At 42.2% G+C, this 26,197-nt stretch overlaps 1 protein-coding gene and 1 pseudogene across 8 annotated transcripts in view; one reads left to right on the forward strand and one right to left on the reverse strand.

Moving 5' to 3' along the window:
- Window positions 1-827: 827 nt before the first annotated feature.
- LOC128405160 (PSME3-interacting protein-like) lies at window positions 828-5,444 on the reverse strand (annotated as a pseudogene).
- Window positions 5,445-6,711: 1,267 nt separating this feature from the next.
- Window positions 6,712-26,197, forward strand: part of LOC128405330 (endophilin-A1) — a 277,258-nt gene continuing 257,772 nt past the window's right edge. For 7 of the 8 annotated variants that reach the window (XR_008328267.1, XM_053371855.1, XM_053371856.1 and 4 more), the window contains exons 1-2: window positions 6,712-6,869; window positions 21,409-21,497. Coding sequence is in view for 7 of the 8 variants with exons in the window: in XM_053371855.1 (XP_053227830.1) it covers window positions 6,750-6,869; window positions 21,409-21,497 (209 nt within the window). In the remaining variant the exon portion in view is untranslated. The remainder of the gene's footprint in view (window positions 6,870-21,408; window positions 21,498-26,197) is intronic. The other variant, XM_053371858.1, reaches the window with a different exon arrangement.

Genomic DNA, 26,197 nt, shown 5'->3' on the forward strand with positions numbered 1-26,197 from the left:
AAAAACATTCTAAACAGTATAACAACAACAGCAACAGCAGCAACAACAACATATTATTTATACTCCCGGCCATCCGGCTGGGTTTCCCCAACCACGCTTCTTCCAGCAAAATATTAAAATACAATAATTCATCAAATATTAAATTCCTCAAATATTTTAGGAACTTCCAGGTAGCTGTAAAAGTTATGAACAGTTCCCCAAAGTTTTTAAAAGTGAAAATATTTATTTTTTTAGGAGTTCTTTAATCAGATGCAACACTAAAACTTCGTTACAGTGTCGTGGCAATCCACATTACCATCTGCTCGATTTTGCACTCTCCCCACAACAAAACCAATACTTAAAAACTAAAGAGAGAGAGAGATCCAACCCATATGTTAGCACCTGCCAGACAGCAACACCCTAAAAATGCTTCTTTGTAAAACCAACTCGGAACACCCCCAGCAAACAATCTTTTCATTCATTGAATCTTTTTAAAAATACAAGGAATTTCCTGTTCTCATCTGTAAACCTCAGAAGCCTCAAGTATTTTGTTGCTGTTGGTACAATGGATGCTTTTCTAGATTTTATGGATATTGAAGATGTATGTCTCCCCCAAACATAGCTGTCAACCTCCCCTTTTTCTGCGGGAAATTCCCTTATTCCAGCGCCGTTTCCTGCTGTTTCCCGCTGCTATCCCATTAGATATCCCAAAGACTGTGAGGCTGCTGATCCCCTTTTTTCAAATCTGAAAGTTAACAGCTATGCCCCTAATCTGTACTCCCTCCAAACTGAACACAAGTCTTAGAGCGGAGAGAAGGACAGGGGACATGAAGAGAGACACGCACAAAGACTGATTCAGTACATTATTTTGGTATTCTCTGGAAAATAAAAGAGACAGGAGAACAGAAGTTGCGAGTCTAGGGGATGGTTGGGATGGAAACAGAGAAATGACGAGCATCCCTACCCATGCTTCTAAGGGGCTGGGAAGACGTCTACAGTGGAGCATCAAAGAAGTTGCTTCCCCGAAACACGGAGAGACGATCTTCCCGGTGGAGTTGATGGTCCCTTCGCTGTCTGAGCTGGACTCTGAGTCACTGCTCCCAGAGTAGGCCCCGAGGCTCGGCAGGATCCCAATGCAGACAGCAGCCAGTGGAGGGCAGAGCCGCTCATGGAGCCGTTGCTCAGAGGAACACAAGGCGGCCTTTCTGGAGTCTTGTCATGGTCAGGATCTGGATCGAGTTTCAGTCTTTTCACACTGTTGGCACCTTCTGAACTCCGACGTTTCACAGCTCCAGCCAACAGCTTTGCCTGTGAGAACTTGCTCTTTTCTTTTCTTTTTTTAAATAATTTTTATTGGTTTCATTATACAACACCAAACATTAAAACAACAAAAAAAGGCAAACAGAACACGAAAAAGTAAAGAGAAAAAAACAAAAAAAAAAACAAAAGGAAAAACAGTACATAACATAAGATACAAACAAATTAAACTTACAGTAATTAAATAACTAAATCACATAACAATAATTGACTTCCCTTCAACTCAGTTTTGGAATATATTACAATAAATTTACTATCTGCAGTTTCGTTTTCTTAAAACTCTTTACGTCACAAGCGTTATATCGAGCCTACTGTGATTTTTAGGTTTTTTACATCTGTTTCAATATATGTCATAAATTTGTTCCATTCATTATTAAACTTTGTACCATTTTGATTTCTTATTTTCTGTGTCATTTTTGCCAACTCTATATAGTCAAATAGTTTAGATTGCCACTCATTTATAGTTGGGATTTTTGCTGTCTTCCAATTTTGTGCTATTAGTGTTCTAGCAGCCACTGTTGCGTATTGGAAAAGTGTTTGGTCTTCCTTTTTAATTTCTTCTCCAATTATCCCCAAGAGGAAGGCCTCGGGTTTTTTTGTGAAGGTATATTTAAATATTTTTTTTAGTTCATTGTAAATAGATTCCCAAAACTTTCTAATTACCTCACACGACCACCACATGTGATAGAAATTGCCTTCCTTGATCTTACATTTCCAACATAATTTGTCCCCGGTTTTGTACATTTTATCTAATTTTACAGGCGTAATGTACCACCTGTACATCATTTTATACATATTCTCTCTAAGTGTTGTACATGCCGAGAATTTCATACCTTTGTTCCAGAGCTTCTTCCACTTATCAAATTCTATGTTGTATCCAATGTCTATTGCCCATTTCACCATTACTTCCTTTATTTCCTCATCCTTGGTGTCCCATTCAAGCAATTGGCTGTACATTTTTGATAGGAGTTTTGATTTGCTTTCTAATATTTCTACCTGGAATCTGGATTTTTTATCATTCATCCTGTTCTTTTTGTCCTCAGTCCACATAGCATTAATTTGGTGAAATTGGATCCAACCTGTCAGTTTATTCTTTACCTCTTCATATGGCCTAATCTTCCATCCATTTTCTGTTTTTACTAGCAAATCTTCATACGTCCATCTTTCTCCTTCAATGTTTGTATTTTTTCTTGTCAATATATCGATGGGTGATAACCACCAAGGGGTATTTTTTCCCAGTAATTTTTTGTTTCTCTCCCATACTTCCAACAGTGGCCCTCTAATAATATGATTAGAAAATCCTTTGTGGACCTTTTCCTTATTGCGCCACAAATAAGCGTGCCAACCAAATCTTATATTGAATCCTTCTAAGTCTAACAGGTCTGTGTTTTTGATGACAATCCAATCTTTAACCCAACAAAGGCAGGAAGCTTCATAATACAACTTTAAATTTGGAACTGCAAATCCTCCCCTGTCTCTTTGATCTGTAAGTAATTTGAATCTAATTCTTGGCCTTTTCCCTTGCCAAATAAATTTGGAGAGTATTTTCTGCCAATCTTTAAAAACTGAGGTTCCCCTGATTATCGGTAAATTTTGAAATAAAAACAGCAATCTCGGTAATAAACTCATCTTAATTGCTGCCATTCTTCCCAACCAGGATAGCTTTATTCTGTTCCAGGTGTCCAGGTCTTTCTTTATTTCTTTCCAGGTGTTTGTGTAGTTGTCTTCCATTAAATTTATATTCTTCGTCGTTAGCCAAATTCCGAGGTATTTTATTTTTCTAGTTGCTTTAATCCCCGTCTGTGATTCAAGTTGGTTTTTTACCTCTTCTGACATATTTTTGGTCATCATTTTAGTTTTTACTCTATTTAATTTAAAGCCGGATAATTTTCCAAATTCTTCTAGCAAATCTAACACTTTACCGACACTTTTTTTTGGGTCTTCCAGCGACAACATAAGATCATCGGCATATGCTTTTAATTTGTATACTTTCACTCCAATTCTTATACCGCGTATCTCCGAAGTTTTCCTTATCTTATTTGTGATTATTTCCAACACCAAAATAAACAAAAGAGGTGATAGAGGGCACCCCTGTCTTGTACCCTTTGAAATTTCAAAGGATTCTGTTAAGTTATTGTTGATAATTAATTTAGCGCTTTGTTGTGAGTAAACTGCTTTTATTCCTTCCAGGAATGTGCCCTCTATCCCTGTCATTTCCAAACATTTTATTAGAAAAAGCCAGGATACATTGTCAAAAGCCTTTTCGGCGTCAATGAACATTAATACCGCGGGAATTTCATTTTTCCATTCTAAGTATTCAATAAGGTTTATTGTATGTCTTATGTTGTCTTTTATTTGCCTATTAGGTAAAAAACCAGCTTGATCATTGTGAATGAGTTTAGCTAAGCACTTTTTAAGTCGACTCGCCATTACATCTGCGAAGATCTTATAATCATTATTTAATAATGAAATCGGTCTGTAGTTTTTGATGTTAAGTTTATCTGAGTCAGGTTTCGGTATTAGCGTAATATGTGCTTCTTTCCAGGACGCTGGTATTCTTCCTCCTCTTAGAATCTCATTCATTACTTCACAGAGCACCGGTGTTAAAAGTTCTTCTAAGACTTTGTAATACTTGGCCGATAGGCCATCTGGCCCCGGAGCTTTCCCCAGTTTCGTCTTCTTTATCGCCTCCTGGATTTCCTCTACTTTTATGGGTTTATTTAATAGGCTTCTTTCCTCCTCCGATATGCTGTTAATTCTATTTTCTTCTATGTATTTTCCTATTTCTATTATATCTTCTTCTTCTCTTTTATATAACTTTTCATAGAATTTAAGGAAGCTCTTTTTTATTTCATTAGGATCTTCCAAGACTTGTTCTTCTACTTTTATTTTATTGATTACGTTTTGTTTTCTCCTTTTTCTTAGTTGCCACGCCAGAAATTTACCAGTTTTATTTGCAGACTTGAAAATTTTTTGTTTCATTAACTTAATTCCCCATTCCACCTCCTGATTTATTAATGTTGAGTATTGTGTTTGTAACATCTTAGACAATTGCTTATTTCTTTCGTCATTCGGTTTTTTTATCAGATTCTTTTCGCATTCTCTCATTTGTGTAATTAACTCTTCTTTTTTTGCTCTCTCACCTTTTTTCTATAACTATTTTGTTGTATCAAAAAACCTCTTAACACTGCCTTACTGGCATCCCATACTATGTCCATATTTGTTTCTTTGTTAATGTTCACATCAAAGTAATCTTTCAAGGTGGTTTTAGCCTTTTCAATCACTTCCTCTTTTTCAAATAAATAATCGTTCATTCTCCATCTATACATACCCTGGGTCTCCCATTTTAAATGTAACATTATTGGGCTATGATCAGATAGTGTTCTGGGTTGTATCTCGCATTTCGACACTCTTATTGTTAATTCTCTTGAGATCCAAATCTGATCCAGCCTGCTCCAACTCTGATGTGGTTCTGAAAAGTGGGTGAATTGTTTTGTCATGGGGTTGAGAACTTGCTCTTTTCTGCTGATTTCGGCGGCGGTTTCTTGTCTGCCTCCTTCTTCAGGTCGGCACTGACCCCCACCTTTGACAAGTGCTTCTGTACTTGTTAAGTTGTGGGTGAACATATCAGACAACACAGCGATTCTTCAAACGGCTCTTGTTTATTCACAGGCCAGAACAGAACTGGGCTGAAGGGTTCAGCCAACCTGCTTATACAGAGCTCAACTACAAAGCAACAGTAACAACTTTCTGTACACATCCAATCACTGAACGTCACTTCCAATTCCTTATTTGCATATGCGGACCTGAGTGAAAACTATCTACAGTATCCCCCTGCTGGCCCAGGGTGAGAACTTGAAACCTCATCGAGAAACTTGGTCTCCTCTTCGTCTAGGCCTCTGATCATATTTTTTAACCTGAACTGCTCCTCAAACTCCTGCTGCTTTTTGTCCTTCCGCTCCTGGAGCCTTTCGTAGTCTTCAGGGTCTTCGGATTTCCGAACGTTCTCCCATTCTTCCTGCCTTCGCTTGCGCCGCTCTTCTATCTCCGCTTCAGACACAAACCTTTTGTCACTCATGAGGTCGGCGCTACCTTTTCCTCCATCCATTGTGGAGCAGCCTCTCTGCCATGGACCCCTCCAGCGGGGCCTTCAAGTGAAAATACTTATGAGTAGTAATGTTACATATAGGGTGACTTTTCATTTCGGGGTGACCTTTGTTCACAGCTGAGGAGAATTAGCCCCCCTTTCAGTGTTTCTAAGCAAAAGTTCACCCCTTTATGACACTGGAAATCAGGCTTTTTTTTTTTGGAAAAAGTCTAAAAGTTATAACCCCAGTGTGTACAGTGGTACCTCAGGTTAAGTACTTAATTCATTCCGGAGGTCTGTACTTAACCTGAAGCACCACTTTAGCCAATGGGGCCTCCCGCTCCTGCCGCGCCACCGGAGCACGATTTTTGTTCTCATCCTGAAGCAAAGTATTTAATCTGAAGCACTATTTCTGGGTTAGCAGAGTCTGTAAGCTGAAGCGTATGTAAGCTGAGGTACCACTCTATATGCAGATATACCTTATCCAGCGGGTAAGGCAGTTTTCCAAACTTTTCATGTTTTTGACAGACTTTTTAGACACGCAGCATTTCACGACGCAGGAATTCAGGTTTTACAAGCCAACTGGAGGTTATAAACTAACCCCTTATTAGAGATACGGACATAGACATAAATTGTAATATCGAAATGTGTGGGGACACACCTAGTAACACCATTTGGAAAGCTCTGAGGTAAGGAATTGTTCAAGGGGGAGGAAGTTAAAAACAACACGGGTGGGGAAGTTGAAAAAGAACCAAAGGAAAATTTATTACGTTTTGGAGTGTATACGTGAAAGTTTTTGAAATTTAATAGAATATAATAACTTTTCTCCCCATATCCCTCTCAGTGTAAATTGGGCCTATTTCCAAACAGAACACCAAAAAAAATTCTGTCCCAAGTGTCTCTTCAGAGGCAACAGAAGCTGCGAAAGCGCAGAGTGAGGAGACGCACAGGAAAAAGAGCGGGAGCCTGAGGCGCGAAAACTTGCGCATGCGCTGTAGCGACGCAGGGACATTAAAAAAAGAGAGAGAAAGCATTTCCTCCTTCCGCTCCCCTCCATCCCCGCTCTGCAGCCGTTAAACGGGCGATGCTGGACGCGGCGTGCTTTTTCCTGTGGTTCCTATCGCCGCCCGCCCTCCCTCCCACTCTGGAGAAACACATTTCGAAAGCAAGCAAAAGCGAGCAGAAGGACGCGAGAGGGAGGCGGGACGACGAGGAGGAGGAGGAGGCGGGGCTTCGACGGAGCCCTTCGTCTCATTGGTTCGCAGGCGCGCTTTCGATTTTCAGTGGCGCGCGAGGCGAAGGTTCATCTTCGTAGCCTCCCCCCCAACTGCCGCCCCCCCCTACAATTAAGGGTTTTCTCCTCAGCATGGCTTCTTTTTCCAAAGGGGGGAGGAAGAGTCCGGCTCCCGCCGCGTCAGCATCGTCGCGGGTCTTGGCCCTGGAGGAAGAAGTGCGGGGCCTGACGGAGGAGCTGAGCCAGTGCCAGGTGGGTACGGGGGCGGAGGAGGAGGAAGGGGCGCAGGGCGTTGGGGGCCGGGGGAGAGGAGGGCCTCCCTCACTCCTAAACCCATCATCCACTCGGCAGGCAGGCAGGTAGGCAGCAGGAGGAAATATCGCAGCTTTGTGTGGAGTGGGGAGGGTCCCCCAGAGGTCATCCAGTCCAACCCCAGCCCCCCGACCAGGCAGGAGTCTCAGCTAAAGCATCCCTGACAGACGGACATCCAACCTCTGCTTAAAAAGCTCCAGGGAAGGAGAGTCACGGAATCATAGCGTTCTGGAGTGGCGAGGGGTTCCCCAGGGGTCATCCAGCCCCAACCCCCCCCCCACCTCCGTGTGCCAGGCAGGAATCTCAGCTAAAGCATCCCTGATTGACGGCTCTCCAACCTTTGAATTTGTTCGTTCCAGACTGGAGTTTATATGATAACAACAATAACAATTTATTATTTATGCCCCACCCATCTGACTGGGTTTCCCCAACCACTCTGGGCAACTCTCAACAGAATATTAAACAGAATAAAACATCAAACATTGAAAACTTTTCAGATGACTTCTAAAAGTCAGATAGTTGTTTATTTCCTTGACATCTGGTGGGAGGGCGCCACTACCGAGAAGGCCCTCTGCCTGGTCCTAGAATTTATGAGTCCTTGGAATTGTAGAGTGGTAAGGGACCCCCAGGGGTTATCCAATCCAACCCCCCTGCAGTGCAGGAATCTTTCTCTCCTTGTGGGGCTTGAACCCTGGGCATGCCCCATCAGGCATGCCGTAGGAGCCACACGCTGAAGTGGGATCATTGTGCCCAGAGACACAAAAAAGTGAATGCAGAGCAAATACAGTGGAACCTTGGGTTGCGTACCGTCTTCCTTACGAATGCTTTTGGTAACGAGCTCCACTAACCCGGAAGTAGATGCTCCTGGTAGCGAACTTTGCCCCGGGATGCGAGCGGAAATCGTGTGGCGGCAGCAGGAGGCCCCAATAGCAAAAGCGCGACTCAGGTTAAGAACGGTTTCGGGCTAAGAATGAGCCTCCGGAGCGAATTAAGTTCGTAACCAGAGGTACCACTGTAGTCCCTGATGACTCAGGCAAGTAAGCCAAGCTACACACTATAAGGAAGGGAAACAACAAGTAGTTATTGTGATGGCTTCTTTCTTCATAAGGGCCTTACGATTTTTCATATGGAAGCTGAGAAGCCTGCCATAAGTACATTTTGGTCTACAGCTTTGGTTCCATTGCTTGAGAAAATCCAGTACCAAAGCAAATTCCCATGCAGTCTCGTTGACTCCCCTGAATATGAACGTTACAAAAGGCTTGTTCACACATTACTCCGAACACAGGTGCTGTGTTCTACACTTGCGCTTGTGTGCAAGTGTCTTCTGACTGATTTGTACACCACCACTGTTGTATACACAGATACTCCACCACTTGGTGAATGTTACATAAGAATGCTGCTAGAGCAACTTGAAAAAGTTAAATATTATTACCGTATTTTTCGCTCTATAAGACGCACTAGACCACAAGACACACCTAGTTTTTGGAGGAGGAAAACAAGAAAATAAATATTCGCTGCGCAGTGAAAGCAGCAATCCCTCTTGCTGTTCTGGCTCTGTGATAGCCGCGCAGCCTGCATTCGCTCCATAAGACGCACACACATTTCCCCTTACTTTTTAGGAGAGAAAAAGTGAGTCTTATAGAGCAAAAAATGTGGTAAATGCACGTGTCACAGGTATGGAACCTCATTAATAAGTATTGATGATGGGACAACAGGTTAGCTTAGGGGTCGCATGGCAGACCAGGTAGCACACATGACTTGCTCCTCCACCTTTTCACCACTGCTCCCTGCACCTTCCATCTCACTCAGCCTAATGTTAACTCCCTGATACAAATATGTGATGCCACTTTCATATTGCAAGCTCTCTGTATGGTTGTTTAAATTCCACATTTTATTTTAGAAGTGTGTGTAAAATGCCTTCTGATATTATGTGTGACATTGCTGCCTATGACAGCCTGGTACTGCAAGTCAGTAATAACTCCTTTGCTGGATGAAGTAGAAATCCTAGCTGGTGAAACATATTCTCAAAGGGCAGCTAGATGCATCTAAGAATCTCAAATGCAGTGTTTGATGATGATCATCCCCTATTTTATTTCATAGGCAGAGGTCACCTTTCTCTGAACATGCAGCTTCTGTTTTAAGCTATCATGACTAATAGCCATTGATGCATCTGTGAATTAAAAAAGCCAATCTTGTGGCTATTGCTTCATTGTGTGTCATTGAATTCCTTACATTATTTATGCATTGCATGTAGTCGTCTTTTGTGTTTGTGTTCCCTGAATCTGCTGCCCAGTTACTCCCCTCTCTTTTTCTCCTCCTTTCTCCCAATTGCCACCAGTATGAGGAAAATTAACTATGTCAGCTCCTGGCCTGATTTGTGGATGTGTCAGGATAATGTTGGGTCTTTGGATCCTCTGAATCTTAGGCTGCCTTGCCTTGTCCTTCCCTACGACCTGTAGAAGTCCACTAGTGGCACATCCTCTCTCATGGCACAGTGGCATTTATGCCACTCCCCTCAGCTGGCCTCATAGAATTGTAGAGTTGGAAGGGACCCCAAGGGCCATCTAGTTCAACCCCTGCAATGCAGGAATCCTGCCCACAGCTGTCCCTGGTTGGGCTCAAACCACCAACCTTCTGGTTAACAGCCAGACACACTGACCCATTGTGCCACTGGGGGCGCCTTCATCTAAGTCTTTTTTGGGGTATATTTTCCAGTTCTCTGACATCATTGTGATTCTTGGTTTATTTTCAACCCATATCCTAATAATTCCTAATACTTTCTTTACTTGCCCCTTTCAGTGAGCTTTCTGCTATGCCTTTAAAGACCTACTTTCTGGGTATGCACAGCCATCAGAATTTATGTGCGTCACTTTTTGCACTTACTGTTTTTCAGTCTTATTTGCCATTTTGTTGGCCAATCCAGCAGTTTGGAGAAATCCTTTTTCAAACTTTCCAGTATCTGTACTACCCTGAATAATTGGTGTCATCGGCAAACCTGGCTACTTTACTGTTCTCCCTTGACTCCAGATCATTTATGAATAAGTTAAATAGCACCAGTCCCAATACAGATCCTTAGGGGACCCCCTGTTTTCTACGAATTTATCTGGGACAGATGTTAGGCTGACTGGTCTGTAATTATGTGGATCCCCCCTGGATCCTTTTTAAAAAATTGATGCTGCATTGGCTACCTTCCAGTCCTTTTCTAAGAAGATTTATTTTAGTGATAAGTTGCATATTTTTGTTAAAAGATCAGCAGTTTCACATATGAGCTCTTTAGGAACTCTTGGGTGAATGCCATCCAGCCCTGGTGACTTATTTTTAACTTGTCATTTAGTTCTAAACCAGCTTCCTTTGTCACCTCCAATTGACACAGTTCATTGGAGTGGTTGTTCAAAAGTAGGAATCTCTTCCAGCATCTTCAGTAAGGACTGATGAAAATAATCCGTTGAGCTCTGACTTGCAGATAAGACCACAAGAGATACAATGCTGCCTCCTTCAAAAAGCTTTCATTAGTAATTTTTGGCATGCTATTTGCCGCGATTCTGGTTTAGAAAAGCTTCTGCATGGTTGTTTGAAGGATATACTTATTCTTCACAGGCAGCTAGATGAGTGGCTAAGTGCAAACATGTGATTTACCTTTCTATAATTTCCCTGTTTCCTTACATCCTACTATTGTACCTTTGTCTTCTTGTATCTGGTATACTGGAAAGCAACCACAGCTCAGTGATAGAACATATGCTTTGGATGCAGAAGTTCCTACCTTCATGCCCATCATCTCCAGTTAAAGGATCTCAAGAAGCAAGTCCTGTTCCTATAGGGAAGATACACAGCTGCCTGTCAGAATAGACAATATTTGGCTAGACAGATCCAACAGTCTTCAGATGTTCAGGGTTTACATGCTTCTGATCTACTCAAGTATTTATTATTCATTTTTAAAATATGTGTCATGGTATCTTAAGGCTGCAACCCTATAAAGTGGTATCTTGGTTTACGAACTTAATCCATTCCGGAAGTCCGTTCTTAAACCAAAGCGTTCTTAAACCAAGGAGTGCTTTCCCATTGTAGGGGGGGGACTCGATTTACAAATGGAATACACTCAACAGAACATGTTCCGCTTCCAAGGCAGAGTTCTCAAACCAAAACACCTACTTCCGGGTTTGCAGCGTTCTTAATCCAAGTTGTTCATAAACTAAGCTGTTCTTAAACCAAAGTACCACTGTAGGGGCATACTTTTATTAGGCCAACCTAGCACTGGCACTGTGCTCTTGTGGGTGTCATGTGACTTTCATAGGTGCATGGCTCTGAAAATGCGTGGCCCTCTTTTGCCTTGGGACATGTTGGAGGATATGGTGACACCATTTACATAACAAAAACTATCATAGAAATATCAACATTTTCAAAAGTAAGAGGTCCATGGCTTGACTTTTTGAAAAGTGGGAACCTTTGGGCTAGTTACTAGTACATTACCAGTAGCCTTCAAAAAAAGTGCATTATGGATTAAATACAAACAAATTGACCCTGGTGTTCAGGCTCTGTACAATGATGAATATTCAGCTATCCCCTGAAACATGCATGTTCTCTTTCTGAAACAGCTGAACATCAAGCCTGAACCCACTGGGAGTGTTATTTGTCTTTGATGCTACATGTTTGCAAATGCAAGCTTTAAAAATATGGAAACTTTGATACAAAATTGATGTCAACAAGGACCACCTCAGCAGTGAGATCATAAACTCTTCAGTGCTCATAATTCTTTAACATTTTTATGAAAAGCTAGTTGAAATTTGAAGTAGTTTATTCTATCTGTACACCATTGTCACTTGCCAGATGGTGGCAAAGCACCTGCAATATTTTTCTTCATTCCTCTTCTCCCAAAATACAGATATATACAACACGATTATCGGTTTTGAATAGTTTTCATTTGGTTAGGGCCAGGGTCCTTAGAGTTGAAAGCTACTTTTTTTTACCATGACTGCTCCTCCTATTTCCTTTTTCTTCTTCTCCTTAGTATTTCAGATATTTTCAGTATGTTGCCAAGACCTGTGGAATATTGTCATTTGTCATTTCTGAGCCTATTCAAGGAATTATATGCTTGGAAGGGTGTGGGACAGAAGTGGCTTTCTCCAACACTTGTGAGGAAAGGGTTAGTCCCAAATTATTAACCTGACTTTCTCATATTGATGGAATGAGTTTTGTCTTTAAATTTCACTTTTCCTCCAAGGAGCACAAGTTGGCATACACAGTGTGACACCCAGTCCCCAATTTAATTCTTGAAAAAGTTCTGTGAAGTGTTAAACCAATAGAAGCTTATTTTCTGAGTTTCTAATCCTATTGTTATAAGGTAACGATGAGCGATGGGCATTCCCCTCCCTCTCTTCCTATTGACGCTTTCTCCCCCATCCAGAAAATACCCCAATGCTCTAGAGCAGAATTTGGGTGCTACAAGAGGGAAAAAGGAAAAGGAAGCCCTGTTTGCTTGAGCAGAAGTTTGTTGTGCAATTGAATATTGCCCATCATTTAGCACAATCTAAGTGTGGTGCTGTGGGTTAAACCACAGAGCCTAGGACTTGCCGATCAGAAGGTCGGCGGTTTGAATCCCCGCGATGGGGTGAGCTCCCGTTGCTCGGTCCCTGCTCCTGCCAACCTAGCAGTTCGAAAGCACGTCAAAGTGCAAGTAGATAAATAGGTACCGCTCCGGCGGGAAGGTAAACGGCGTTTCCGTGCACTGCTCTGGTTTGCCAAAAGCGGCTTAGTCATGCTGGCCACATGACCCGGAAGCTGTACGCCAGCTCCCTTGGCCAATAAAGCGAGATGAGCACCGCAACCCCAGAGTCGGTCACAACTGGACCTAATGGTCAGGGGTCCCTTTACCTTTACCCTTTAAGTACGTAGGATTGTTTCACATAGTTCCTAAAGTGATCGTTGTCTTTAACCCTAGGTTTTGCAGCTATAGTGGATTGAGATCTATGAGGCTTATCAGTGGTTCTATCAGTGGCTTATCACCAAAGCTGTGGCTCTCTATAGATCCTAATGCAGATTTTCTGCCTCTTGAATTAGTTGTCTGATAAATGATGTTCCAACACTGCAATGAGCTACAGAGTGCTTAACAGTTAAATTTTCTCTATTTAGCCACATCAACTCTCAAAAGAATGTGCCAAGTATATATGTTTGGCTAGGCTATCTGTTTCCTGGGATTTCACAGAAATTCTACATTGAAAACAGCTTTGAAATTTACAGACAGATGAACACTATGCAAATGCTGAGCATCATTAGGAAGCAAGGAACAATAAAAGATTCCCATCAGTCCAATGGATGTTCTGACCGTTAGAATGCACTCCATTCCCTGAACCAGTGATCAAATGCAGAAATCCTGATTTCTCAAGTTTTGCTCACCTAGAAGATAGCTGTGTTAACCCATAGGGATGTATGTAGTTTTGGTATTCTATGTATTTTTTCACTAGGTTTCATTTGTTCATGCTGAGTTCTCTGAAACAGTAACTCATTGAGGGTACAATCCACATCTTTATTCAAATATTTATAGCCTATCTTAATGGCTAAAGTGAACTCTCAAGAAAATAGAAACAAAATGACAACCCCAAAACATATCCCAGTAAGTGCCCTAATCTGGGTCAGCCCAGCTGATAGCTAGCAGACCCAAGATCCAAGATATGGGCAGGCCCTGCCAGTGTGTGGAAGCAGTAGGGCAACTTCGGTTAATTTTAACTATGATTTTTTTTTGGGGGGGGGGAACAACCTCAAACCATGGTGTAACATATTTCTCTAAGCTATAGTAGAGACTTAGCATAGTTTTGATCCAGGCATGACAATAATCCACTGTTAATTCTCAACAGAACTAAAAGCATCCCACAAGCTTCTTTTTGGTCACTTTTGAGAATAGGATGCTTGCTGGATTAAATGGGCCTATGGCCTGATCCAGCAGGGCACTGCTTATGTTCTGGTGTCCTTGCTCCTGTGCCAGCGGAGGAGAGGAGAAGGGGAAGTGAATGAATGCAAGCCTTGTGCAGATAAACTACAAGCTATGGCTTAGTGTTTTGTCCAGACCAATTCAAAACACAGGCCACTTCCCACTTACACAGGGGTTAAGTTCCGGGCCCCCACGCACATAAGTGAAATTGTGTAAAGTTGGGACCACCCTCTAAACATGTTTTAAGTGCCCTCTCTGCCACGCTTTCTTCAATCCATATCAAAAATACTGTATCCAAAAATATGTGCAACTAGAATTGGAGCTCTGGGGCTGGCAGGAGGGTGGAAGATGCATGGGAAAGCGGTTGCTGCTGCTGCTGCACTACCCTGCACATCATCTGTTAGGAAGGGAGGCTGAGCAGCGTAAACAAGCCCCCCTGTGCCTCTGGTCTCTTTGGGGCTTCATCCGCCCTCACCAACATCCTCTTTGGGCTCCAGGGAGGGTCTTATGAGCTACGAGGACTCTCCAGCTCTCTCCCACCATTTCCAGGTTTGAAGTATTTCCTGATGCCGTGCATATAGATGGTCACAAGTGAGTAGAATGTGCATCAATGGGAGGGTGGCTGTATAAGAATAGCCCGTGGCCCACCCAGTCTAGCAGCAAGTTCTCATGGTGTTCAACCAGGTGCCCACAGGAGGTCTGTAAGCAGGGCCTGAGCTCAACAGCATACTCCCCTTGCTTGAGTTCCAGCCACTGGTATTCAGAAGTATAGGCATCATGGTCAGTAGCTATGGATAGCCTTATTCTCCACAAACTATCCCAAGCCTTGTTGAACATATCTTCCACTCCCTCGCTCATCTATTTTTCTAACAAGAACCAGTCTGAAAGATGTACTTGCTTGTGGCCCTGAGCATTTACTTGAAGCTTCATAGACTTTAGAATGGAAGATTTACATGAACTGAAATGTGCTTCTCAGCTCTTTCACAGGTGGCTTGTTTCAATTGTTTGTGTATTTTTTCAAATGTTCATCAGTTTCTTTCACTCAGTGAGGCAAGTGAGAAGCAAGAGGAATCAAGCTGTGTTGAGCAAACCTTGCAGCTATGTTGCAGGGGCAATGTGTTTGCCAAATTCCTGGCTAGCTCTCCTGAAGTAAATACTTGAAAGTGTTCTTTATTCTGCAGCATTTGAAAGTGCTTTTTCAAGATCAAGTCCTAAGAGCTCTGTTTGTTTAGTAATCCAGTCAAGCATAGTAGTAGTGCTGTCTTAATTAACATGCTACGTTTGAATCTTGGATCTAAGAGATTTGCAGCAATATGAACTGGCTGTAATAATATTATTTTTAAAATATTGCTTTAGATGAGCTGTCTTGGACTTTTTTTTTAAAAAAAGAAAAGGTGGGTTATAAATTGTTAAAATAAATCAATAAGATAAGTTACACTGAGATGGTCCCTTAGCCTGGTCCTCACTTTTTTCTGGGATCAGGTCAGGAAAAAGGGCAACAAAATACAGCCTGATTCTGTTGGCCAGGACTTTGCAAGTTTTTCATCTTCCCCTGGAGATTTGTTCTGTGCAGCCAATAATTCCCTGCCTGTTTGCAGTGAATCTTAAAGTCGTGGCTGGATTTCCAGGAGAGTGCAATGTTAGAAACTCAGATATACAAGATAGGTGCCAAATGGCTCCTTAAACCGGGTTGCAGTTGCAAAAATGGAATGCCTAGTTGCCAGTTTGGGGTCAGATGGCTTGCAAGTCGTATTTTTCAGTACAACTTTTTGGTTCCTGAAATTCGTTCTGATTGTGCAGATAAAATATAACAGATATAATTCTACAGGATGTGCTGCTCGTGTGTGAAAACAGTCAAGATCTAATGATCTCCAGGCATGCACCTTTGACAGGGTGCCAGGCACATTTTGCACCTAAAGATTCTCCATTTGCATGCACGTAAAAAAGTGGGTGCCATTTTCTGCGCCTGGCAGACACTCGGGTATTCCTGAAATGTATGTGCTTTGAAGCCTCAAAATATATGTTAAGGATAGACAATATGTTAAGGAGTTTAACAACAAAGAGTGTTTTGAAAACTGAAGTATGGTCCCAATATTTTTATTGCAAACACCAAATTAAACATTTATTAACAATTTCTGTTAAAATGTGATATCAACAATGTGTCACCTAGTTGAATTGTATATTAATTCATGCTAATCAATAAATAAAAAGTGTTGCCAAACCCCAACCCCCAATGGCGACTGGACAGTCTGTTTTGGCGCCCACAACCCAGATCCCAGAAGCCATTTGTCTCCTAGCTTTTCTATCCCAGTTTCTAACATTTCCACCAGATGGTGGAAATGTCAGGTTCCATCCTGGCATCTTGGTTGCAATTGGCCGATATCCAGGTGCAAAATGTGCCTGCCGCCTGCTGAATTTCAAACGCTGGGAGAGTGCTATTGCACTCATGCCCCACATGTGGCATCTGGGTGGTAGTACTGTGAGTACTAGACTAGACAGGCGTTTGGTCTGATCCAGCTGTTCTGATTTTATGAAGTTCAGAGCTTGGCTCACGTGCCTTGGGTGAATTCCAGCTGGTCTCCTTATGCTCATGGAAGGATTTGGATACAGCAGACACCTCCACTAACACAAGAGGAAGGAAGGCATTTTCTGCCATTCCCCTTGCAGCCCCACCACTGCCTTCCATCCTATGCTGGCGTGTCAGGGGGTTCCAGGTGTCACAGTCCAGTTCATGGGCGATCGAAGTCTTGGTTGGGGATGTCAGGACCAGGGGCAAGATGGCAGGGTGGGAGGAGGAACAGGAGTCCAGAAGCCTGGAGTTGGGAAACCAAGGGTCCGAGGGTCATAGAGCTGGGAGTCACGAAGCCAGGCGTCCGAGGGTCAAGAAGCAAGGAGTCACGAAGGCAGGGGTCCGAGGATCATGGAGCAAGGAGTCATGAAGGCATGGGTCTGAAGATCAAGGAGCAAGAAGGCAGGGAACGTGTTGCTGTGGCAAAGAGCTGAAGGGAAATGCTGACCTTATATCCCTTCCCAGCTCTTGCCACCAGGTGCTGTGAGTTACCAATTGGCCTCACCTGTGGGGCCGTGCCTTGCCTCTTCATAACAAACTTAGGAAGGCCCCAGTCCTGGTCATATGGCCTGGCTCCTGCACGCACACCTGACACCAGGGAGTGTTAGCAGAGCTGCCCTGGAGGAAGGCTAGGACAGAAATGGAATAAACCAATGAATAACTTGCTGGATGAAAATAACTTCTGTGAGCCTGAGGACACCAGTTGGATTTCACTCCTGCGTATCTTGGAATATCATTGACTGCAACTTGGTCAGGAATTTTAGTTTATTTGGGTATGTCTTGGGCTATGTGCCTGGGACTAATGCTGGCTCTGGGACAGAGTGTTGCCTGCATGCCCCTGAAAGAGACTGCTCTTGTTGAAGGTCTCCATGCTGCTCCTGGGAGGCTTTGCTGCTTAGGTTTCTTGCTTAGCAGCTGCAAATTAAAAAAAAATGAAGGGACCTGGATGCTTTGAGCTTAGGGAAACAAGAGGCCTGGAGGGAGCTCAAGGCTGAGTGTTTGTGTGTAAGGGTTGCCTCCCGAGATCTTTGGCATCCTCAGTAGAATAAGTGTGGGCATGATATTAATGTAAATAATACTTTCTGCTTCTGAAGTGTCTCTATGTGAATAGAGGTATCAGTATTCTGCTTCTGGCTCAATTAGCACACTGGGAAACCGGATTGATGAGAGAGTATCAGAACAGTTCACAATTTTCTTGTAGGAAAACAGTAGTAGTGTGTGTATGTGTGTTCAGGAATAATGGAAACTGATAGAATAGTGTGCTTCCGAGCAGCATTTTAGAATGCTATTCACCATAGCCATGACTCTGTGTGCTTTTCACTTGGTCTAGATCAGTAGCTCCAAAACTTTGTGCCAGGCGGAGGGATTTTTGTGCTGCTGGAAGTAAGTGAATAAATAGCAGCCAACTTCACCAAGATGAGAACCTGCATTCCCTCCAGGGGAACCTTCGAAGGGTTGGTGGGGCAAGAGGCAAAAGTGAATCAATTGATGTGACTCTTTGTACTGTAGGCAACATTCCAGGTGAAACTAAGAGATTTTCTCACACGTTTCCATTTCTTCATTCAGATAGGCAAGATGGAGGGGTCAGTCAGCCAGTCAAGTTTATTGCTTATAGCCAAAGGCTGCTGCAATGTATACAGTGAGGATGGATCAGTCTGTTTCACTTATACACCACTTTTCTACAATGAGCTGTGCCCAAAGCGGCTTACAGCAGACATTCAAAACATAAAAATAGAGAACATTTGATGTACAAAAGTACAAAATGCAGAACATGCCAGGAAATTCAAAATAACAAAAACCAATAACAATTGCACAGTACTGAATGGAAGCAGGGGCTTTCCAGAGATTGAATATTTGATCACCATTGAATTATGCATGTAAAAGGAAAACAGCAAGTTTTGCCTTCTTTACAATAGAACTTCATAATACAGGGACACATTCCAGCCAGGTAGAAGGATTCAAGGAGGGAGGTGTTGTGATTTGTGGCCTGTGGAGAAAGCTCATGGTTTGTCAACTGAGCCACGGGCTGGGGAGAATCCCAAGAGCTGGAGAGAAAGGGCTCGAAGGCTGCATTTGCCCGCAGACCCAAGATTTCCCACCTCTGTTCTGGCCCCCCTTCTTACAGCCAGTGGCTAATTTTGCCACATCTCAGTTTTCCGAGAGAGGGAAAAAATACCTGAAGTTTTTTCTTCCTGTCTCGTAACAATGGAACTTGGTACCACCCAACGAAGCTAAATGTTGGAAGATTTGGGACAGGCAAAAGAAAGTACTTTTTCACACAGTTCATAACTAAACTAGGGAATTTGCTCTTGTGAGTAGTAGGAGCCTATTGTGCACAAACCTCTTGTATTTATGCTTCTTGCTTCAGCCAGATTGTTGGTGACCTCCCATTGGAAGTCCAACTCCTTCCCAAGAGAAGTGGCTAGCACAAGTCTGGGACATTGCACTGCCAGAATATTTGACACATAAATGGAGAGTCCTTAATGGTTCATTAAAGCAGTTATTTTTTATTCAACATGGTATAAGCCTTTTTCCCTATGTTAACTCAATTGAACAGCCCACTAAACCCCCTGTTCCACCCCATTTTATTTTTTCTATCTGCATGCATTTATTTTGGTTACACTTATTACTTTTACAGTATTTTGTATGTGTTTATCTCTCTCTCTCTCTCTCTCTCTATATATATATATATATACACACACACACACACACACAGCAGTGATGGCCACTGACTTGGGTGGCTTTAAAAGAAGACTAGACACATTCATGGAGGATGAGGTTGCTAGCCATGGTGCTTGTGTTCTGCCTCCACTGCCTGAGGCTGGGCAGCACAAGTAGGGAGAGAGCTGCTGCACTTACGTGCTGCTTGTAAGGTCTCTGGGCATCAGGTTGACCACTGCAAGACAGGATGCTGGACTAGATGGGCCTTTGGCCTTATAGCAGGCCTCTTCTCACGTCCTCCTTTGGTGTGATTGGACACAGTAGAATTACCTGTTCTTGCAAGAGGCCCACTCAGAATAGGGACCACCACAGAAACATGTTTGTGTTGCATGCATGTGTGTAGTTCTCTGAAGGCGAGTCATTCTGGTGCTGACACTCAAAATCTTTTCAACTGAAAGAGTACAGTGTTCCAGTTTTAATTTACGAGAAGAATTTGTGTCGGCTATCTGAAGTGTGGAAAATGTGTGTCTAGGGTGAGCATCTCCTGAAATGTTTTCAAGGCCAGGGCTCAAATGCTGAGGGCTGAATAGTCCTACAGTACTAAACTGAAGTCTTAAATAAATGTTGATGTTTTTACCTTTTCATAGTGTATGGGCTTTTCGTGGGGCGGGAGCGAAGGTATATGTCTGAATATTGCATGTAGGGATCTGCTCTGTTCCTATTATGACACGACCGTATTCAATAGTAGCAGGGATCAGAGGCTGGGTTGTTCTGCATTTCCATATGTCTGCTAACATGACGATGATGAGGTATAATTATTTTCACTCTTGACTGAAGCACAATCCCATTGTCTCTCTCTTTCATAACTGTCACTTTTCCAGTGCGAGGCCTGACCTGCAATCATTGCAGATGCTTTGCTGCACTGGGAAGAGCATCTCACTTTCAATATAGTTCCCAAAGCACTCTAAATATTTATGTTTTATACATCTCTCTTTCCAGCCTGCACACACATTCCCAAAGTGAGCAGCTTCTCTTTCTGACACACAGTGGTAGTGTGGGTAATTTTATTTTTAATGAGGAAATTTGAGGGAACCTCCGAATGACATCTGTGTTCTGTCCTGCACAGATAAGTTCTCAGCTGCTCAAGGTACACCTCAGCTGACCTCTCTGTGCCGTTAACATACGCAGAGTAGACAGAACAGTCCTTGGGTACATTGAAGATTGATATATCCCAGGCATTGACAGCTGTAGAGCTGGGCTGCTGTGCCAATTTCAGACGGGAGGTTTTGTCTTGCTTCAGAAAAAAATTAGTTAGCTCTCAAAACCGTTTAGAGAGCCATCTTACCAAGATTGTTTTATTCTGAACAATTGCCAGCTAATATCGCTACTTCTATTAGTCCAAATGCTTCTTATAAAATTAAGAATATTTACTAGCAAACGTTTTGGGTATTTTCAGTTAGAACGTAGTTCAGATATTCAAATTTTTCATGCCCTCTATACATATGAAGAAGAGGAAGAAGAATTTGGATTTGATATCCCACTTTATCACTACCCTAAGGAATCTCAAAGTGGCTAACAATCTCCTTCCCTTCCTCCCCCACAACAAACACTCTGTGAGGTGAGTGAGGCTGAGAGACTCCAGAGAAGTGTGACTAGCCCAAGGTTACCCAGCAGCTGCATGTGGAGGAGCAGGGAATCGAACCCGGTTCACCAAATTACAAGTCCACTGCTCTTAACCACTACACCACACTGGCTGGATGTGCCCTGTTGCTTGCCTTCCTGAGTTCCTAGCCATTAGAACTTAGAATCCTTAGGATGTCTGTGATTCTAAGAAATGATATTTATTGTTGGGGATGGAGTAAGCTGAAATAATGGGCAGGCAGAGTATGATGGCCGACCACAAAAGCAGACAGACCTTTAGCCTTTGTATTTAAGAGGGAATTTCAGCAGGTGTAGCTTTTCTACATCTGGCTACCTTGTAAGTCTTGTAAATGCCTCTTTTTTAAAAATAAAAATAAAAAAGACTCTTAGGAGATAGACTGGTTAAAAGAAGTGGGATGGGTTCAGCAAATGATGTAGGGAAGTGAAATTATGGCGATGAAGAAACTGGAGTGGGGCAGGGGGAGATTGGACAAATCCTTGATTAGAAATGTTCCCATAGGAATCAATGGAAAACATGCACTTGATATGTGAATGCTCACATAATGAATTATTTCCAGGAACACATTGTGTTTGGTAAGCGGGACCTGCGTGTAGTAGAGGTTTTGTACGGCTTATAATGTAGTGTCAATGTGTTTCACGCTTTCATTTTCTGTTTGTATTATTAGGCTGATAAAGAATTTGTGTGGTCTTTATGGAAACGTCTTCAGGTCGCAAACCCAGATCTGACACAAGCAGTCAGTATGGTTGTCGAAAGGTGAGTATGGGCGATTTTTCTCTTTGTGTTGTTTTCTTTTTTAATTATAGTCATGTTCAAGTGTTCGCCTGAAGATACAATGCTTAAAAGTGAGGACAGGGTGCACATGCAAGCCCCAGCCACAACATCCTCGTGTTCATTCATCCTCATGCACATTAACATTGACCTTCCCATGTAGAGCAAGAAAGGGGCTTTTGCCTAGATTTGCTTGAATACTGGTAAAAACTCTCTGCACAGTTTGATCATTGATAATGCAGAGTCTCCCACTAGATGGAGAGTTATAGTCCCGTTTAAATGAATGTGAGTAAAAGCCTGCTTCAGACTTTTCGTGCTCAACACAGGAAGGTCTGGGCTCATGCATGCAGGGATGCTGTGTCTGGCTGCCCTTTATTTTAGATATTGCATGTTCAGTCCTTTCTCAGATATGAGGAATCTGTTTAAGATCACAAGGGTTTGCCCTAGGTAGCTGGCCATACAGAGAGGGCAGAAATGATGTCCTACAATACAGTTGAATAACTCTGTTCTCCATGTATTCAGGAGATCAGTGCTGACTTATTGAAGGTGACAGGCCTAGTTATATTTAGGGCTGCCATTTGGTTAAAGGAATCTTAGTCCATAAATTTCATGAGTGTTAGTTGATTGATTAATTAAATTGAATTTGCATATGATCAACAATAGGTCTAAAGACAGAAATCAGTTGTGGGGTGAAGGTAGGATGATGCATGTATCTCTCACAGCAGGCATCATTCTACTATCTCATCTTGTGTAAGCGAAGGGTGAATACTTTTTGATGACACTTGCCATTTGCAGTGTGTGTGTGTGTGTGTGTGTGTGTGTGTGTCTATCATCTATCTATCATCTATCTTCTGCCTGATTAATTTTTCAGTTGATCAGAAGGTTTTGACCTGATTTATGCTAGCCTATCAATCAGATAAATGTTGTAGCCATAGCATTCAGCTTTTGATATTTTGTTATAGATATGTTGTTATAAAAATTTTAAAGTGAGAAAAGTTGGTTTTAAAACATTATTATTATTATTATTATTATTATTATTATTATTATTAAACCATAGAACTGTAGAGTTGAAATGAATCCCAAGTGTCATCTAGTATGATTTTAGTAATTATATATAGAGAGAGGGAGAGATTTAATTCTGTTAATAATTGTTTTTCCCATCAGGGAACAAGGCAGGATATAAATTAATACCACTACCACCACCACCATCATTAAAATGACTTAAGAATGACGCTTTCTGAGATGTTGGAATACTTGCTTGTTAAATATATGGACCTTAATTGTTGAAAACATATAGTCATTTTTTTCCTGACTGAAGAAATAATATGAGAACCAATAAGGTATAGTTGTTAAAGTGTGGAACTAGGACTAGGGAAATCTGAGATCAAAATCCCACTGAACTATGAATCTTATGGGGTGAATTTGGGCCGGTCATTGGCCTGCTTCACACATCATGCTAAACCAAACCATAGCTTAATGCAAATGTATGGGCTCTGAGAGAAGAGGTTATGGCTGCTTTGCTCATCCCTGGTCTCTCTTCTGCTGCACTACACTGAGCTGAACCACGGTTTGGTTTGCACATTGTCTGAACCAGCATACTGTACTGGTTTACCTCCCTCTTAACGATCATGAGCCTTGTCACTTTTGTTTTCAATTTTGTTCCTAATGATATCTAGCACCAAATTAGCCCTTTTCACAGTTGCTGCACACTGGGTCACTGAACTATTTTCTCTGACCCCATGATCTCATTGTGCCTGTTCAGACCCCATTATTTAATGTACACATGAAATGTGGATTTTTTTTTTGGCCCTATATTAATGTTTCCATACCTGAGAGGGTCACCACCAAAAAAAGGCCTGTCTTTTTTAGGCATTCTTTATTTAGTCTAATTGTTTTTATTTAACCAATTAATATTTCAGTAGGCTTTTATTTTTCAACACTTTTAAATATCCATTTTTATGAGACTATGATAATTAAGCTGTGCAGTTGAAAAATCTTTTGGGGAATTATACCTTTGTACTGGTTTGATGTGGAAATATTTTGCAACTGAAGAAAGTAACTTTTTCCTTTTCAGAATTCTTTCATGTTCCCAAATAGGGATTGAACTGCCCTAAAAATTTCAAAATGAAACTGGAACCTCATTGTCTGTAGCGTTGATTCCTGAGATACACAAAATAGATTTCACTTTTCAGCATTCGTTGCAGTTCTTATCTGGTGACTGTAACAACATTCTCTGTTTTAATATTCAGGTACAAACAAAAAATATCTTTACTGTGCAAATGAGAAAAGCCTTTGGGATATGTTAAAGCCTCCAGGTATTTTCAAACAAGCCATTGTAAAAGTATATCCATGTTAGTGTACTTTCCAACTACTTTAAATACTATTGATCTCTGAATTATGTAAAAAAAAAAAAAGAAGGTATGCTATTTCTAGTTCATATGCCTTTTGAAACTTTTTTTTTTGATAAAATTAAGCACAAATAAACACTTAATCAGTAATTTTGAATACCTGCGTTTATCAGGTAAAAACCTGGAAATGCTTCTGTTGCTCTGTAAATGTTTCTAGAAGGAGCAAGCTAACTGTACGGAGTTTTGAAATTAACTTTTAAGCTATTTTGAATATCTTTTATCAATGTTTTCCCACAAACCCAGCATATTTGAATAAGTGAGAAAGTGGACAGGATAATTGAAGCAATCCATCTGACCATATGTTCCCCTGGTACCCGCCTTTGCTGGTCTGGTTAAAGCTAGCTAGAGCAGGGTGCCCAGGGTGTTGTGAACATGTCGTTGTGTGATGGGGAGGTGCCAGCTACCCGTATAGAGGTGGTGGTGTGACCCCCCCTGGACCCAATGGTTGTAAGAACAGAAGAAGAGCATGCTGGATCAGGGCAGTGGCCCATCTTGTCCAGCATCCTTTTCTCACAGTGGCTACCCAGATGCCAGTGCGAAAGCACAAGAGCATACATAGGCAAACTCTGGCCCTCCAGATGTTTGGGACTACCATCCCCATCATCCCTAGCTAACAGGACCAGTGGTCAGGGATGATGGGAATTGTAGTCCCAAGCATCTAGAGGGCTGGAGTTTGCCTGTGCCTGCACAAGGTAAAGGATAAAGGGACCCCTGACCATTAGGTCCATTCGTGACCGACTCTGGAGTTGCGGCACTCATCTCGCTTTATTGGCCGAGGAGCTGGCGTACAGCTTCCGGGTCATGTGGCCAGCATGAATAAGCCACTTCTGGCAAACCAGAGCAGCGCACGGAAACGCCATTTACCTTCCCGCCGGAGCGGTACCTATTGATCTACTTGCACTTTGAAGTGCTTTTGAACTGCTAGGTTGGCAGGAGCAGGGACCGAGCAACGGGAGCTCACCCCGTTGCGGGGTTTCAAACCACTGACCTGATCTGCTAGTCCTAGAATCTGTGGTTTAACTTACAGTTCCACCCGCGTCCCTAACACATGTTTGCACAAGAGCATGGTGCAAAAGGTGGTGGCGGAGTGACTGCAAATGTTCCTGTATGACCCTGATTATGTAGATTCATTTCAGTCTGGGTTTAGGCCTGGTTTGGGGACTAAATGAGCTTCCATTGCCTGGATGAATGAGCTGCATTGGGAGAAAGTCAATGGGAATGCAACCCTGTTACTGTTACTGGATTGCCTGTGTAGGATGGTGCGTAGAGACACTGTACTACAGTCATCCCATTCCTACTTGCACAGTTGAGTCTAGAGAATAGGATTGGGGGAAGGAGTGCTTGTTGACCCATGGCAACTGTGCTATGGGATTCTGCAGGGCATTAACTCCTTTGCTGTTTAACAGCTGCATGGAGACACTGGGGAGCTGTCACTAGACATTCTGGAGCACACAGCCATGGTTACACTGGTGACCTGCAACTCTACTACTTCGTAATATCTGAATCAGAAGACACTGTGGAAACTCTGGACTAAGGTCCAAATGCAGTGCTGGTCTGAATGCGTATGAATCCTGGGAAGATGGAGGCTGTGTGGTTAGGTGGTTTCTGTGTCCGGATGATATGCCAAGTGCCTATAAGCAATAGTTTTTGACTTGTGTGACAAATCTCCAATCAGAAGCAGATGGAAAGCATGACCCACATAAATAGTTTTTGCTAGCAGACGCTGGTCCTACTAGGACTTGGGGTGGGGGTTCTGCTTCCTTTTCATAGAATCTTTGTAGAATGGTAAGGGAGCCTGAGGGCCATCTAGTCTAACCCCCTAAAAGCAGGAATCTCTTTTTTTAAAAAAATATTTTTATTAAACAATTTTTATATTCATACGAACAAAACATACATAAACAAACAAGACAAAAAAAAAGCAAAACAAGAAACAAGTACCCTTTCATGTCCTAATTTCTTAAACCTTTCTTCTTCGACTTCCTCGTGCCTCCCGTTTCTGTATTCCAAATTCTAATCAATTGTTCAGCAAATCTTCCCTTATTTTACTATAAATTTAAGCTATTCATCCTTATTCTCCTTGTCTTAACCATTACTAATAGTAACCATTTACTTTAGTCCAACATCATTCTAGCTGTCATTAATTTTGTAATATTTCTTTAAATAGTCCTTAAACTTTTTCCATTCTTCTTCCGCCGTTTCTTTTCCCTGGTTTCGGATTCTGCTCGTCATTTCTGCCAAGCCCATGTAGTCCATCACCTTCATCTGCCATTCTTCCAG

This window comes from Podarcis raffonei, chromosome 17, assembly GCF_027172205.1.
Source record: "Podarcis raffonei isolate rPodRaf1 chromosome 17, rPodRaf1.pri, whole genome shotgun sequence".
NCBI classification, from domain to species: domain Eukaryota; kingdom Metazoa; phylum Chordata; class Lepidosauria; order Squamata; family Lacertidae; genus Podarcis; species Podarcis raffonei.